The sequence below is a fragment of the Ovis canadensis genome, chromosome 17, assembly GCF_042477335.2.
Source record: "Ovis canadensis isolate MfBH-ARS-UI-01 breed Bighorn chromosome 17, ARS-UI_OviCan_v2, whole genome shotgun sequence".
Lineage (NCBI taxonomy): Eukaryota > Metazoa > Chordata > Mammalia > Artiodactyla > Bovidae > Ovis > Ovis canadensis.
The window spans coordinates 67,063,550-67,080,944 of record NC_091261.1 but is presented as its reverse complement, the minus strand read 5'-3'; the positions used below and the strand labels follow the sequence as shown (position 1 = coordinate 67,080,944).

The 17,395-nt window shown below is 40.5% G+C and overlaps 1 protein-coding gene across 1 annotated transcript in view; it reads left to right on the top strand.

The window, feature by feature from the left end:
- The window catches only part of SUDS3 (SDS3 homolog, SIN3A corepressor complex component), a 332,239-nt gene that overhangs the window by 157,445 nt on the left and 157,399 nt on the right, over window positions 1-17,395 (top strand). Inside the window, exon 13 of the mRNA XM_069557944.1 lies at window positions 6,520-6,672. Within this exon, the coding sequence (XP_069414045.1) occupies window positions 6,520-6,607 (88 nt within the window). The 3' untranslated portion in view covers window positions 6,608-6,672. The remainder of the gene's footprint in view (window positions 1-6,519; window positions 6,673-17,395) is intronic.

Here is a 17,395-nt window from a genome sequence, read left to right as displayed (position 1 = left end):
AAAGCTGTGGTACATATACACAATAGAGTATTACTCAGCCATTAAAAAGAATACATTTGAATCAGTTCTAATGGTGGATGAAACTGGAGCTGATTATACAGAGTGAAGTAAGCCAGAAAGAACACCAATACAGTATACTAATGCATATATATGGAATTTAGAAAGATGGTAACGATAACCCTGTATGTGAGACAGCAAAAGAGACACATGTATAGAACAGTCTTTTGGACTTTGTGGGAGAGGGTGAGGATGGGATGATTTGGCAGAATGGCATTGAAACATGTATATTATCATATGTGAAATGAATCACCAGTCCAGGTTCGATGCATGATACAGGATGCTTGGGGCTGGTCCCTCTGGGATGACCCAGAGGGATGGGATGGGGAGAGAGGTGGGAGGAGGCTTCAGGATGGGGAACACATGTACACCCGTGGCAGATTCATGTCAATGTATGGCAAAACCAATACAATATTGTAAAGTAATTAGCCTTCAATTAAAATAAATAATTAAAAAATAAAGCATAGTAAAAGAAAAAATAAAGGTAAAATCAGAAATTAAAATGAAAACAAACAGAACATTAAAATATGATTAATTAAAAATATTTGTACATATACAGCTATCCTCAGTGCAGTGGATTCCAATCTATTGTTAAACATTCTTATAGCAAACAAATCAAACTTATTGTGTTGCTTAAATCTTTATACTCCTGTCACTTCTTTGTCTGCTTGTTTTATTAGCTACTGAGAGGGATTGTTAAAATATTCCACTATATTGTGGATCCATCTAGTCTTCTTTTTAGTTTTTTGATTTGAGTATTTTGAAAGTATGGTATTATGTGCATGAATATAACATTGCTGTATCTTCCTGGTGAATTAACCTTTTGAAATCTATTTTTTATAAGACACTATACCAAACAATGAAATGATACATATTATTTTCAAAAGCATATAGAATGTTCAATCATAAAATGATATCAAGAAATAGAATGCTCAACATATAGAATGATTTGCAATTATTCAGCAAGGGTTTTTGACCACTTTGGAATTAGCTAGAAAACCTCTGACAGCTAAGAAATTCAGCACTATACTTAGTTTAAAAAAATCAGATTGTTTTCATTTATATTAAATAATTTTTTAAAATTTAATTAAAAATTTAATTGAATTATAATTGATCTTCAACACTATGTTAGTTTCTGGTGCTCAGCATAGTGGTCACAATATTTGTATGTATTACAATATAATCATCTTGAATTAATCTTTTTATTAAAAAATTTCTCTTTATTCCTCATTATTCATCTCAACTTTAGGATTACTTGACTTAATAGCTTAATATTAGTACTGATATAACCATATCACCTTTTTTTTGTTGTTGTTAACGGTTTTTTGGTTTTTTAAAAATTCTTTTCCTTTCATCTTTCTGTGTCCTTATGTTATGGAGTAGCTAATATAAGCAGCATATAACTGTTTTATTTTAATGTACTCTGACAAGCTAGGTCTATTATTGGAGTGTTTAATCCATTTGCATGTAATTAATTACTGACTTGGTTTTATAACTATAATATTACTATTTTTTCTATTTGTTTTCTTCCCCCTCCTTTCGTGCCTTAATTTGAACCAATCAACTTCTTTTTAGTGAAACCAGTATTTCTTATATTAGTTTGTTAGTTATATCTCCTTTTAGTAATTACCCTGAAAATTAAGACATATATCCTTTGTTTATTTGAGTCTAATATAAATAAGTATTTTTACAATTTCTCAGACATTCTCAGGCCTATTAAACTGTAATTTATCTTTCTTTAGCCTTTTGTTTTTAATGTTGATTCATTTAAACCTACATATATTTAAAACCCCATAGAAAATTATTGTTATTATTTTCAATATTCATTTAGATTTACTCACTAGTTTTCCTGTGACTCTTCAATCTTCTCTGTATTTCTGTCTGGGATCATTTTCCTTTTGCCTAAATAGTCCCCTTTAGTATTTAATTTAGTTGGATCTCCTGAGTTTTATTTTGTTTAAAAATACATTTGTTTTACTTTTTATTAGCTACATTGTGTGGTATGCAGGATCTTAATTCCCAGACCAGGGCTAGATCCTGTGCCTCCTGCATTGGGAGCACAGAGTCTTAACCACTGGACTTCCAGGAAAGTCCTCTTTATTTCATTTTTTGTATTTGAAGAATATTTTCAGTATTATAGAATTCTGACTTGGACTTAATTTCCTGTCTTTTTGTTTCCGTCATCTCTGTTGAAAAGTCAGTTCTCATTCTATCACTTTCTTACAGTTAATGTTTTTTCTTTTTTTCTGATGCTTTTGAAGAAAAAAAAATTTTTTTTTAATTAAAAACATTATTGCAAACATGTTGTTCATGGTAAAATAAGACAATCCTTGAAACCTTTACTATTTCATTTGTTCTCAGATGAGGAAAAATTTTTATATTTTTATTACACTGTGATATGCTTAGCTGTGATTTTCTTTGTATTTTTCCTTCTTGGGGTTCTCAGAAGTTCCTGAAATTCTGTCTTAATGTTTTTACTTATTTCTGGAAAATATTTCTCCAAATATTGCTTCTTTTGCATTCTCTATTCTTTAATTCTGGGACTCCAATTTATTACATATGTTAGAGCTTTTTTTTTTTTACTATGTCTCTTATGTTTTTTTAACTTCTTTTCTGGTTTCCCATTTCATTTTTTCTCTGGATTTGATCTGGTTATTTCCTTCTGACTTATATCCTGTTGTACCAATATTTTTTTAAAAGCTGTATCTGATCTACTGTTAAACATTCTATTAAATTCTTAATTTCAGTTTTTATATATTCAGAATTTTTATATATTCAAAATTTTATTTATTCCTAGAATTTTGATTTGGTTTTGAGTTTATAGATTTAAGTTCTCTGGTGAGATTATTTTGCCATCTATTTCCTTGACTATATTCAGCATAGTTATTTTAGGTAACTAATATCAGGATTGTGTTTGTGTGTTAGTTGTTCAGTCATGTCCAAATCTTTGCCACGCCATGGAATATAGCCTGCCAGGCTCCTCTGATCATGAAGTTCTTCAGGCAAGGATACTGGAGTGGGTAGCCATTCTCTTCTCTAGGGGATCTTCCTGATCTAGGGATTGAACCTGGGTCTCCTGCATTGTATGTAGATTATTTACCATCTGAGTCACCAGAGAAGCCTTAATATGTGGATTATGTCTGAGATTTTTTTTTTTTCTTTTGGCATTCCCACCCCCTCCCCCCACTGTGGACAGAGGAGCTGGGTGAGCTACAGTCCTTGGGTTTGCAAAAAGTCAGTGACTGAGTGACTGAGAATGTACCCATGCATGCATGCATAATACTCACCATGGGAGGGGCAGGCTGGGTAAAGAACCAGGCCTTGGGTTGAATGCTTTAGGGGCTTCCTCCAAGGCTAGCCTGATGGTGACCCTCATTATGTTCAGCATGGTAGGCTGGTGACAAGTGGGGATTCCAGCATCAGAGGGACAAAGCTATAGATTCTAGATGTATGCTGCTGCTACTAAGTCACTTCAGTCATGTCCGACTCTGTGACCTCGTGGACTGTAACCAGCCAGGCTCCTCTGTCCGTGGAATTCTCCAGGCAAGAATACTGGAGTGGGTTGCCATTCCCTTCTCCAGGGGATCATCCCAAACCAAGGGATTAAACCTGGGTCTCCCACGTTGCAGGCAGATTCTTTAACGTCTGAGCCATTGGGTCCATACCGTCTGAGTCATCAGGTCTAGGTGTTTGGTTTTAAGCAGATACTTAATGCATTGAAGCCTTGCTTCCCTCATCTTTTAAGGGGGTTGATGAAACCTTCCTTTCAGGTCAGGAGGGCCAGATGTTATGACTCATGGAGACTGTTTTCGAAGTTCAGTCAGTTCTGTCACTCAGTTGTGTCCGACTCTTTGCAACCCCATGGACTGTAGCCCGCCAGGCTTCCTTGTCCATCACCAACTCCTGGAGCTTGCTCAAACTCATGTCCATCAAGTCGGTGATGCCATCCAACCATCTCATCCTCTGTCATCCCCTTCTCCTCCTGCCTTCAGTCTTTCTCAGCATCAGAGACAGGTACAAATGACCCCAGAGGGTGGGGACAGCCACACATCAAGGCAATCTATTTTCTCTTGGGCTAGGTTTTTAGTATGCCTGGTAAATTTTGGCAGGCATTGTGTAAAAAATCGTAGAGGTTCTAGATATTGTAGAGGCTCTGTCCTTTTGCAGGAAGCTACTGTAGTAATGGATTACGTCTATCGACTCAGGGACTTCTTTGTAATGCTCAGTCAGCCTCTAATTCTCTCCCCATTCCTCTGGACTCAGGGCTTCCAGATGGGAACCAAAGCTCTTTACTAGGGTATTTCCTGATTTGTGACCTTCACCTCCAATTTCATATGGGAATATTAGGAGAATGCCAAAAACTCAACTTAGCTTTTCAACTGCTCTTTGCTTGGATTCTAAATGACTTGCCTTATGTAGCATAAATAAAAGAAAAATTGGTGCCATGGTTTTGGATCACTTCTCATTAAGTCCTTTTTTGGGGGGGGGCAAATTTTGAACTCATCTCTTATGGGTTTTGACATCCCCAAATGCTAATTTTTGTGTTCCACCCTCATGAGGCCTCCTAACTCTGTGATGGCTCACCTGCTTTTCAGCAACTACCTTCTCCTCTGCTTCTGATGCTTTGTAGTCATTGGCACCCCAATGGAAAAAGTGATGTCAGACTTAAACTCACTGAACTTCCCTCCTTTCCAGGACTTTTGTACCTCCAGACATGGCTGCTCCTTGATGCTTTCAAACAGATTTTTTCAAAAAATTTATTTATTTGGCTCCACCAGGTCTTAGTTGTGGCACACAAGATATTTATTGCCACATGTGGGATCTTTAGTTGCGGCAGGTGGAATCTAGTTTCCTGACCAGGATGAAACTCAGCACCCCTGCATTTACATCATGGAGTCTTAACCACTGAACCATCAGGAAAGTCCCTCAAATAGAATTTTTGAATGTTTGTATTTTATCCAGCTTTTCTAGTAATACTTGTTGAGAATATCGTCTGCCTCAGTTACTCCATCACAGCTGCACTTGAAAGTTCCATGACTTTTTTTTTTTTTTCCTTCTGAACACGTTCTCTTATACAACCTTTGTATTTTATTTATGCTTCTGGTCCTTTGCGGTTTCTACTTTCTGCATATTGCCTACCAGGGCTGCTGGTCTTGCAGCAGGGCTGTGTGTTCAGTGTAATTGGTGTCTTCTGTGGTTGTGCGATGTGGAGGCCCTGACGTTCACCCGGTGAGGCTCGGCATGATCTGGCTTTGTGCTTATTCTCTCAGCAACACTTTCCAGCCTCTCAGCATTGGCAAATATGCTTAGAACCCAGAATGGGCAAGGGAGATCTTCTGGGAGGCCTTTCTCAACACTTCAGCCTAGTCCTCTTAGAAAATTCTCATTGGCATGTTATATTATTGCTTCCCAGTGCTTCTCACAAGCGTACTTTCCCATTGATTTGTGGAACTGACTGAGTAATTTTTCTACTCTCTTCCAGAATGTGGTCTGAAATGTGAAAACAGTGACCTTGTTGGTCATGTTTACCACTGTATTCCTTGTGTCCACCACAGTGCCTAGCCCACATTTAACAAATCAATTTGAGCCTTATAATGATGGGCGATGAAAAGGAGGGGATAAGAACCAACATTCATTAAAAATTTATCATTTTATTTAACCTTATCATCTTATTTTAAGGTTCACCTTAACTCTTTGAGGCAGATGGTGTTTCCATTTTGGATAGGGTAGACCATGGCTTAGAGAAGTTATGTTATTTCCCCAAAGTCTTGTGGTTGATAAGTGCCCAATCTAGAATTCAGTCCTAGTCTTACCTGATTCAGAAGGAACTCCAGAATTATGAGTTGTTAAATACTTCTTATTCTTCCAAGCTTTTTATATTTTCTTCCTTTTTATTGACTTTTTAATCTTTATCTGAAACTGCTAGAATTTCAGACACTCCTAAAAAAAAACTCCCCCCCCCAAAAAAAAACCATATAGAAGAGAAGTTGAAAATTTCTTTCTGTTACTTCAAAAACAAAATGAGATGCCTTTTATATTTGGATGGAAGGGTTGTGGAGGTCAATCTAGATTGTTGTGTGAACTCCTTAATTCCCAAGTGATTCAGTTGAGGATGAGCATTAAGTTCTTTAATAACTATTGGTTAAGTTCAATTAAAAAGAGGTACTTTCAGTCATAGCAGTGACTATTTAGTGAGCAGCTACTATGTGCCATGCACTACGCTGGTTACTTTACATACTTTCTCTTCAGTGATCAAAATGCTTTTGGAAAATAGGTATTATTATACCTATTGTGCAGGTTTGAAAATTGAGACTCACCAAATTAAACTGTTTTAGGAAGCTTCAGAGTCAGAATTTGAACTCCTTTATGGACTTCCATAAAGGTTGCTTTTTTCAGTATATAGCACTCAAGCCATCAAGCTTGGAACACAGAAGGAGCTTAGTAAACGTTTGCTTTTTTCAGGTCAGTGATGATACAGCGAGCTTTCCAGGAAACAATCACGAAGTCTTACAATGAAGCTTCTTTGTGTCTTGTCAAGGAATGTGAATAGCATCTCCAAACTGACCCTTTGGAAAAACTTGAAGGTTCTGAGTGACAGCAGCTTCCAAGTGGCAAGTAAGGATCACGCCAGTCTCAACTGCAGGCTGTACTCTGCTGTTTTCTCCAAATATTTTCTGTTTGCAAATGTCATTGATCTGACAGTTGATTTCCCGAGACACATTAGTTCCAAGCCGGTGCAATATGAAAGTCTCCTCCTAAGGAAATTGGCCTTGTGAGTGGCTGTCTCCTGGGAAGATCATGCTGTACTCATTGCTTTACTAATATGATGAAGAGGCTGCAAATACAATTAGTGGGCCTGGTTGGTGATTTTCCAATAATGATATTTGGGGCGTATTATTGGTTTAGCTGTAATTGAGCTGATGATGATCTGAAAATGTCTAAACCAGAGTGAAAGTCATCCGTAGCTTTGGCTCCAGTGTAGATGCTCATGAGTGAGGTGGGCTGATTACTCTTGGATGTGCTGAGCCTAGGGGCATGGGCTCCTGGATGGATGTGGCTTCTCTCAAAGTTTGCTTCTTTCACACCTTCACAAGTAAGGCGACAACTTTGTCATAATCTACCCTCTCCTGAATCCCACCCCATTTCTTATCATTTGGAGTTTACTATATATTTTGTACCTTTCTTATTTCTCATACAAGTTTGTTCAGTGTATGTTAAAGTCATCTTTGATAGGATTGTTAATGCTAGCTGTGAGAACAGGCAAGACCTGAAATCTCAGTGGTCAAATATCACAAAGGTTTGTTTTTTGCTCACATAAAGCCTCAGGTGGGTTGGCAAAGGCTGTCCTCCACCTGGTGATTCAGGGATCCAGGTTCCTTCCATCCTGTGGCATCATCACCTCTGTACCTGTCTGTTGGGAGACAGTTCTTCCTGGATTTCTTGGGTTCTTATATGGTCTGGACCTTCCCAAGGGAAGGGTGCTGACAGGTTTTGTTCAAGGCTGTTGAATATCAAACTGAAGATACAGAACCTTTCTCCTCCTGGAGACATTCCAAGAGAAGAAAGTTCCCTTCTTCCCTGGTGGTCAAGTGGTTAAGATTCTGTGCTTCCACTGCAGGGGACATGGATCAAATCCCTGGTTGGGGAACTAAGATCCCATTAGTTGTTCAGTATGAGCAACACACACACACACACACACACACACACACACACACACACGGAAGTTTGCTTTTCTTCCTGGAGGATATTTGCTTACCATCTAGGCAGGAAACATAGAGACAGGCTCCATGTCCCAGAGACCTTTACTTACTTTCCAGGGTAAGAAGTACTCTTTCTCCACAGGGGTGAATAGGCAGGTAACCAGCAGCTTGATAGAAATTCAGCATCTCCCACGTTCAGGGTTCTTCTCCAGTGCTATAAGCCAAGTAGAGGAGGCCAAACTCTTCTCACTACATACTGCTACCTGGTGTTGTAAACATACCTTCTTTCCTTCTCCCACCCAAACCTCTTTCATAAGGGGCTGTAATGGGTCTCAAGGAAAGAAATTCTAGATTGCAATAGAGAATTACAGTGCAATTTATGGGTAAAGAAGGGGCCAGATACAGGTCAGCTAATGGTGAGGGGATGCATTTGAAAGTCTCCTCAAGGCCTTATTAAAATTAATACTCTACTACTATATGATTATCAATGTAATTTTCCAACACTGAGGGCACTGGTAGTTTGCGAATATAACACTATGGCAAATTCATTATTTAAAGGCTGTGTACAATGGCACCCCACTCCAGTACTCTTGCCTGGAAAATCCCAGGGATGGAGGAGCCTGGTGGGCTGCTGTCTCTGGGGTCGCACAGAGTCGGACACGACTGAAGTGACTTAGCAGCAGCAGCAGCAGCAGCATGTTAAATCATAAAATGCAAAAGATTTCTTAGTAAGCCCATTCAAATCCACAAATATTTTTGAGTGCTTGGACACTTGGGATACATTGCACCTGAACAAGATGCTATTACTCTCTCTCAGAAACCTGTGGTTTAGTGAAGAACTACTTGCCTTAACAGCTATGCAGTCAAATTTATTACATTAAGCTCAAAGGAATATGCATCTGTTCTTAAATCTACTCTGTCCCTTATATTATGGGGCTTCCCTGGTGGCTCAGTGGTAAAGGATTTGCCTGCCAACACAGGAGACACAGAAGACACAAGTTCAATCCTTGGGTAAGGAAGATCCTCTGGTGGAAGAAGTGGCAACCCACTCCAGTGTTCTTGCCTGGAAAATCCCATGAACAGAGGAGACTGGTGGGCTACAGTCCATGGGGTCTCAAAGAGTTGTTCACGACTGAGCAACTGAGCACACGTGGACCCCTTTATTACGTGCTCATGGTTCCTACCCAATTTTTTCTGTAAATATTCTTTCCATTTTCCAGTCCTGTCTCTTGATCCTTTTCTATTTCTTTAGGATCTACAAGCTGCCCAATAATTAAGTAGGGACTCTGCTGGGCAAGACTTCTTTGGTTGGGAGTGACAGAAACCAACTCAAGCCGGCTCAAGTCAAAAAAGGGGGTGTTTAGTGAATTCTGAATGAATTGTCAATGCAAGCTTCAGGCTCAGCTGGACCCAGGGACTCAGATGATGACATCAGGACTGTATCTTTCCATCTCTGTTTTCTTCTATACTGACCTTTTCCATATGGTAACCCCAGCAGTTCCATCATATATATATTAATTTATTTGGCAACACACAATCTTGGAAATGAAGAAATTCCCCATACTTAAGTTTTTTAAAAATGTCTTTGATTGAATCAGTCACTCTGACCAAGGAGAGGGAAATATTTTGGCCAGATATGGGTCACAAGTTGTTATGGGTTGAGTTTTGTCTCACCCAGATTCATGTGTTGAAGTCCTAAACATACCCCCCCCCCAAGTATCTCTTAAACGTGACTATATTTTGGAGGCAGGCTCTTTAAAGAGGTAATTGTGGTAAAATGAGACCATATGGGTAAGCCTCAATCCAATATGGCTGTTGTCCTCATAAGAAGAGGAAATTAGGACTGAAACACAGAGAGGGAAGACCATGTGAAGACAGGGAGAAGACAGCCAGCTGCAAGCTAAGAAGAGAGAGACAGACCTCAGAAGAAATTAATCCTGCCAACATCTTGATCTCAGACCGCTAGCCTCTAGAACTTTGAGAAAACTTTTGTTGTTGAAGCCACCCAATCTGTGATGTCCTAGTAAACTAATATTAATACATAGTTTCAGCCCTGAAATTGAGGTGAATTTATTTAGTCCCTCTTGAACCTCCCTATTAGTAGAGAGGGGGTGGTTACTCAAAGGAAACCCAAGAGGCTATTACTACAAGGAATAATAATGGCCTAGTAGGGGAACAAATCCAGATTGTCCATCATCTGTGTCAGATTATTAATAATTATCAGATATTCATTATGTGTTAGGGCTTGAGAACACCTTATACTTAATATAAAAACCTCATTAGGTGGATACTATTATTTCCCTCACTTAACAAATGAGAAAACTGAGGCATACACAAGTTAGATGACTTATCCAAGGTCGCTCAGTGAGCAAGTAGCAGAGCCAGGATTTACATCCATACCTGTTTGGCTATAAAAAACCACAGCCTTTACCACTATTCTCTTTTGAAAATCAATGATACTGTTAGCTTCTGATGCTCTTGCTTTTTGTCTTCCCAAGAATGAAAATGCTCTGATTTGAGGCATGAGAAGGATGTATGTTAATATGTTAATTAAGGAAAATTCACTGTTTGCAGAATTCAGAAGTCTTTTTTCAGAACTGTTTCCTATCTGAGCAAGCCTTTGATTGATTTGAGTTAATTAGCTTTGCAGAACATGAAGTAATTGCTGTTGTTCCTCAAAATTGGGGCTAGGAAGATACCCAATGACCCGTAACCACCTCAGCCCTAACCTCTAAGTCTGAGGATCAGATAACTCCAAAGGCTCAGCAAAGAAACAAGATGGAGAAATTAATCATTTCAGTTGCTTTTTTCCCTCTTGTGTGTTTACTCTGTTTTCTGTCCCATGATTAACAACACAAGCCTCATGCCTGTCTGAATCAGTGGACTAACATCTACAGTTGTGTAAGGAATCTGTCCTGAATTTTATAAATAGGATTTCCAGTTTGAACTATGTAGGCTGATATTTGAGCATTTCACTTAGGAAACAAATTTAGAAAACATCAGACTCATTTATGGTCATTGTGTTTTTTCCCAAGTGGTTCTGATATTTCTGTTGAAACCATGCAGTGACCATATATATATATATATATATATATATATATATCCTAATCGTCTTTTGCAAGATTTATTGATTGCAAGAAAGGGCAATCCATACAAGTTAGTTCACAAACAAAATTCAAGGGGTCTTTGTTGTTGAGTATTTATCATCTGAGTCCTGTAGATGATGGAGTTCTTTAGAGATATAAAAGTTGTCCTTCAAATCTTACAGTAATTATATAACATTAATTGTTAAAAATTTCGGAGAAGGCACTGGCTTCCCACTCCAGTACTGTTGCCTGGAGAATCCCATGGGCAGAGGAGCCTGGTAGGCTGCAGTCCACAGGGTCGCTAAGAGTCAGACACGACTGAGCAACTTCACTTTCACTTTTCACTTTCATGCATTGGAAAAGGAAATGGCAACCCAGTGCAGTATTCTTGCCTGGAGAATTCCAGGGACAGTGGAGCCTGGTGGGCTGCCATCTATGGGATCACGCAGAGTTGGACACGACTGAAGCAACTTAACAGCAGCAGCAGCAGTTAAAAATTTTAATGATTAACACTAGCACGAATCCTTTTCTACAACACCATCTACCTTGTGGCTCAGTCTCTCAGAAGCACCCCCTGAATTTTGAGTGCCCGTCACAAGTCCTGGGAGGGGTTGCTGTTTCTTATAACCAGTGAGTCCTGTCAAAGACAATCAGCCTCTCACTGACAGTCTGACCCTGGTACACATACAGTGTAAACCAGCTGCAAATGTTTGATTGAAAATCTTGCCCAAAGTGCAGGATTCCATGAGGTTGCTGACACATGCTTAAAGAACAGGAAAACCACAGACAGCCCTTGGGAGTCTGGTGGTCTTAGAACAATCAATATTGATACTCAGCTGGAACCCACAGATTCAGCCATGATGGCTGTTTGCAGTGAACTGGGCTGGTCATTCGATACTGACATACTAGTTATTCAATGTTTTTAATATCCCCTCCCCCCAAAGAGTTAACAGTTGAAGGGAAAAAAAAAAAAAAAAGACAAGGAAAGTGACACGGTGAGCACTTCAAAAGAGAAAGATTTAAATATCAAAAGATTCCAGAAGGCCTTGGGAAAAATTGGTGAAACCCTTGAATATTTTTTAAATGACCTTTTTTCTATCATCCTAAGAAAGCCAAAGTTGAAATGAAGGATTTTGTCAGAAAAATTACAGCAAAAAAACCCCTTGACTACTTAATTTACTTTTTACTCTTCATAAGAATTCATGTATCATTGAAGTGGTATCCTAAATTGTGTTAGGTTGATAAGCTTTAGTTTCATTTTTCAAGATAAAATTCCAACTCAAATATCCCCCACTTTTTTTTTTTTTTTTGGCCACTCTGTGTGGCATGTGGCATCTTAGTTCCCTGACCAGGGATCAAACCTGTGCTCCTTGCATTTGGAGTTCAGAGTTTTAACCACTGCACAATTTGCTATGAAAATTTGGGTATAGTATCAAGTCACTGTAGATATATTTTACCAAGATTGATTTTTACCTCAAAGGTGGAAACAAAAAGCCAGGGAGGAAAGTCCCTCCTGCCTTTCCTCATGGAGTTGCTCGATCTTTCTCTTCCACTTCTTGCCATGACCACTCCGTTCCCTGCCTCTCTCTGCACATCTGTGCTTCTGCTCACCCATAGGGTACCTGTCAAGGCATCCATGCTTTATATCATATATCTATCTCCCCTTCCTATTACATGCCCTTAGCCATAGGATTGGTTAAAAGATGAGCATTTTGCTCAACTTGGACCCATATCAGTCAGAAGAAAGAGTTTTGTTTAAAGAGCTAGGGAACGGGCTTCCCCAGGGGCTCAGTAGTGAAGAATCTGCCTGCCAGTGCAGGAGACACGAGTTCGATCTCTGATCTGGGATGATCCCACATGCCGCGGGGCGACCAAACCCCTGCACCACAACTTCTGAGCCTGTGCTCTAGAGCCTGCGAACCACGACTACTGAGCCCACACGCGGCAAGTACTGAAGCCTGCATGCCCCGGAGCCTGTGCTCCCCTCTCACCACAGCTAGAGAAAAGCACTCACAGCAACGAAGACCCAACACATGCAAAAATAAATGAATAAATAACAATAAATTAAAAAAATTAAGAGTTAGGGGAGGAGAAACTAGGGGGATATGCACCTGAAGTTGTTGGCAGCCTGTCCTGTTGAGAAATGAAGCAATCTGGAGGAGATCAGGACCAAGATGTGGAGAGAAAATAGGTCCTGCTGACAATGTTTGAGTTGCTGGAGCCTCCCATTCCTGAAACTGGCATGACTCCCTCCAACTTCTGGCCACTTTTTCCTCCTTTTGCATTGGCAGGATTGTATAGGGTTTTATGTAACTTTTACCAAAAAAGCTGTAACCGACACAACATGCTTATTTGATTATGATAGTAATAATCCCTCTTAACCATTCCAGGATACTTCCAGCCGTCATTCCATCTGATTCTTTCAGTGACCCTGGGATTGAGACAGGGCAAGAAGGATAATCATCTTGATGAAGATGGCTGCCAAGTTTAGGGGGCTACAGTGATGCTTTCTCAAGTGCTTGGAAAACACAGGGAGTGAAGATTGCCTTTCTGAGAGTTAAAACCAAGAAGTCAATATATTATAGATCAAAGCAGAGCAGTACAAAGTCACCTCAAAGAGGCAGGATGGCTCCAAGACCTGCAAAACTTGTCTGTCGTGTGATTGAAGGTATTAACACGTTTAAGGCAAGGTTGCATCCATCATCATCTGCCGTGGAGGCCCAGAGGACAGAGTTGCCAATGCTGACCTTGGCAGTGCAGCCACTGCAGCTTGTCCCAGTGGACAGGGCATCTGGCTCTTTCCAAGGCTGCATTTAGGGAATTGCTTTCAGTTGCAAGTCATATAAAAGCATATTGATAACTGTGGTCAATTAAAGGTGGCTGGAACTGCCTTGCCATTCCTCCCATTAAGAAGCAGTGTTTCCTTTCTTTCCTCTTAAATTGGGCTCACCCTCTGATCTACTTCGAAAAATAGAATGGAGTGGAAGTGATGCTCTATAGTTTCCGAGTCTAGGCTGCAAAAGATCTGCAGCTTCTACTTTTGCATGCTTGAAGATTCCATTTGGTGACCCAGCTGCCTTGTTGTGAGAAACCCAAGTCATACAGAGAAAGGCTGAGCTACCAGCCAGCTGCCAGTCATGTGAGTAAGCTCCTTTGGGCATTTGACTCAGTCGAGCTTCCAGATGATTGCAACTCCAGTCAATACTGTGCGGAGAGAATAACTGTCCTGCTGAGCCCAGTGAACTCACAGAATCATGAGAGATTATAATGGTTGTTGAGCTGCTTAATTTTGAAGTGATTTGTAATTGTGCTTTGGAAAACTGAAACAACGAAGGCTTAAGTGACAAAGACATTTAATGGTGTTCTCTAATGGGAAGTCCAGATGTAGAAAGCTTCAGGTTTGGTGCATCAGGTCAACAATATTATGAATGATCCATACTCTTTTTTTTCTCTCCATTCCATAAATCTTAGCACATTGACTTTTCATCTCCCTCATGGTTGAAAGATGGCTCTGGCTAGCATATATTTTTAAGCAAAAGGAAAGGGAAAGAGTTAGTACCAGTGAGCTCTTCTCTTGCTCCTGTACTTTTCACCAGAAAGGCAAGTATCTTCCCAGAAGCCCCTAAGATGACTTTCTATTATGTATCACTGGCCAGATATGGCAACCCTTAGTTCTAAGGAAAGTGAGTGTATGTTTATCTAATCTCTATAATGTTAAACAACCATTGGAAAGGGAGTTGGCAATTGTCTCTCAACAATGAGCAAAATCTCTGCCACAAGATGGAGGCAGATATTGCTGCCAATTGACTTCTAAGAGTTATGAACACCCGACTGGTTGATAAAGGAGTACAACCGGGCTGTATATCGTCATCCTGCTTATTTAACTTACATGCTGAGTTTGCTGTAGTCCCCTGTGCTGTACAAAATATTGTATATTATTTAGTCACTAAGTTTTGTCCGACTCTTTTGCGACCCCATGAACTGTAGCCCACCAGGCTTGTCTGTCTATGGGATTTCCCAGGCAAGAATACTGGAGTGGGTTGCCATTTCCTTCTCCAGGGGATCTTCCCTACCCAGGGATTGAACCCACGTCTCCTGCATTGGCAGGCATATTCTTTACCACTCTGCCACCAGGGAAGCCCTATTATGCAAAGTGCATCATGTGAAATGCTAGGTTGGAAGAATCACAAGCTGGAATCAAGATTGCCAGGAGAAATATCAACAACCTCAGATATGCAGATGCTACCGCTCTAATGGGAGAAAGTAAAAAGGAACTAAAGGGCTTTTTGATGAGGATGAAATAGGAGAGTGGAAAAGCTGACTTGAAATTCATCATTCAAAAAACTAAGATCATGGCATCCAGTCCCATCACTTCATGGCAAATCAAAGGTGAAAAAGTGAAAACAGTGACAGAGTTTATTTTCTTGGGCTCCTAAATCACTGCAGATGATGACTGCAGCCATGAACTTAAAAGACACTTGCTCCTTGGAAGGCAGGTTATGGCAAACCTAGACAGCCTGTTAAAAAGCAGAGACATCACTTTGCCAACAAAGTACAGTCAAAGCTATGGCTTTTTCATTAGTTGTGTACAGATGTGAGATTTGGACCATAAAGAAGGCTGAGTGCTAAAGAATTGATGCTTTCAAATTGTGGAGCTGGAGAAGACTCTTGAGAGTCTCTTGGAAGGAGGTCAAACTAGTCAATCCTAAAGGAAATCAGTCCTGAGTATTCACTGGAGGGATGATGTTGAAGCTGTAGTTCCAATACTTTGGCCACCTGTGCCAACTCATTGGAAAACACCCTGATGCTTGGAAAGATTGAAGACGAAAAGAGAAGGGGGTGGCAGAGGCTAAGATAGTTAGACAGCATCACTAAATCAGTTGACATGAATTTGAGTAAACTCCAGGTGATAGTACAGGAAAGGAGAGCCTGGCATGCTGCAGTCTGTGGGGTTGCAGAGAGTCAGACATGACTTAATGACCGAACAACAGGTTATGATCCCATCTGTACTATCTTTTCCATGAAATCCTTGTTCCCAGTCATTTGAGTCAACTGCCACTAAACATTCAGTGGATACATCTGTCTTTCTTTGTCCCGATTTTATTCAGCAAGAAACCAGATTATTATTTATTTCCCCAGACTGGTCTTACCAGGAGAGGAGGCACTGGTTGTGTAGACTTTCTGAACCAGTTCCTACTGTAGTCATTTCTCTTTGCACATGATCAAGTTCTCATCTGGCTTACACATCGGTGTGTAAGTGAGAAGTGTGGCTAATGAGGTGATACCGCACTCAGTGTGCTGAGAAGGCCAGGTTTCCATGTTCACAATGATCTGAGTGCAATCACTCAACCTTCATTGTGTCGCAGAAATCTCCCTTGGAGACAGCTTCCAGTCCTTTCTTCTGGGGGGGCGGCGGTGGGGGCACAACCAGTGACTGAGAAAAGACATCAGGAATTACTAGAGATGAGACTGAACGGGGCTGAGTGGCCATTTGTCATGCTCCCGGACCTCCTGAATACACAGAGACCCTAGCAACTTCAGGCTTATAGAGATGTTTGACCTCACAACCCAGATTTTATGATTCTATCCTGATTTAAAACTGTCTTGCTAACCTTAAAATATCAGTGTGTGTAATGGCTCAGAGCACCAGCTTAGGCTTGTCTGGAGGCTCGACCACATATTGACTGTGTGACCTTGGGAAAATGTTTTCCTCTCTCTGAGTGTCAGTTTTCTCATCTGTAAAGTGGAAATGATTTTCAGGCCTCTGCCTTGCAAGGCTGCCATGTGAACTGATAGGGTGTTGTACCCAAAGTGCTTGGCACAGTATCAGTCTGGAGCTGGTGCTCACTAGGTGAGAGCTGTTTTTATTTTCACAGACCTGGTATCCCTACTGGAGGTCAGAAAACCTAGTCACCCACAGCCATGCTGCTTCATCCTTATAGGCCTGACCAATATATTCTAGTAATAATGCAGTGAGTGTCAGCGGTGCATGAAACACAGTGCTTGCATTGAGGGGGATAAAGAAATGTAAGACATGCTCCCTGAGCTCAGAGAAGTTATAACCTGGTTGGAGGGGCAATAGATAAAAACATGAAATGGTTAAGTAACCGTGCCCGACACATCAAGATGATGGAGAAGCCCCAGGTGCAACGGCAGCTGCTTCCATACCGCTTGTCCTGTCCCAGGGAAGTGGGAATAGCCATTGTCTTGGAGTCTGACAGACTTTCCTGGACGCTCCCCATCCTAGGCTGGGTTAGAGACACCGCCCGCCGCCTCCCACCCTGCCCTGCCCTTGGGATATCCCCTTTGATGGTACTTACTGTGCTGAAATGTAATTGTTCACTGTCCAGTCTTCTCTGTGAAGTTGGGAACAGAAGTCACTCGTTCATTGGGCACATTTTTAATGGGTGTCTGCTCTATGCCAAGCAGTGTTCTAGGCAATGAGAACAAGACAACCATTGTGTATATTCTTAAAAACATCAGTTGGGTTATGTGGAAAGATGATAAATAAGTAAATATATAGACATGTACTGAGAGACAAGGTAGTGGAGG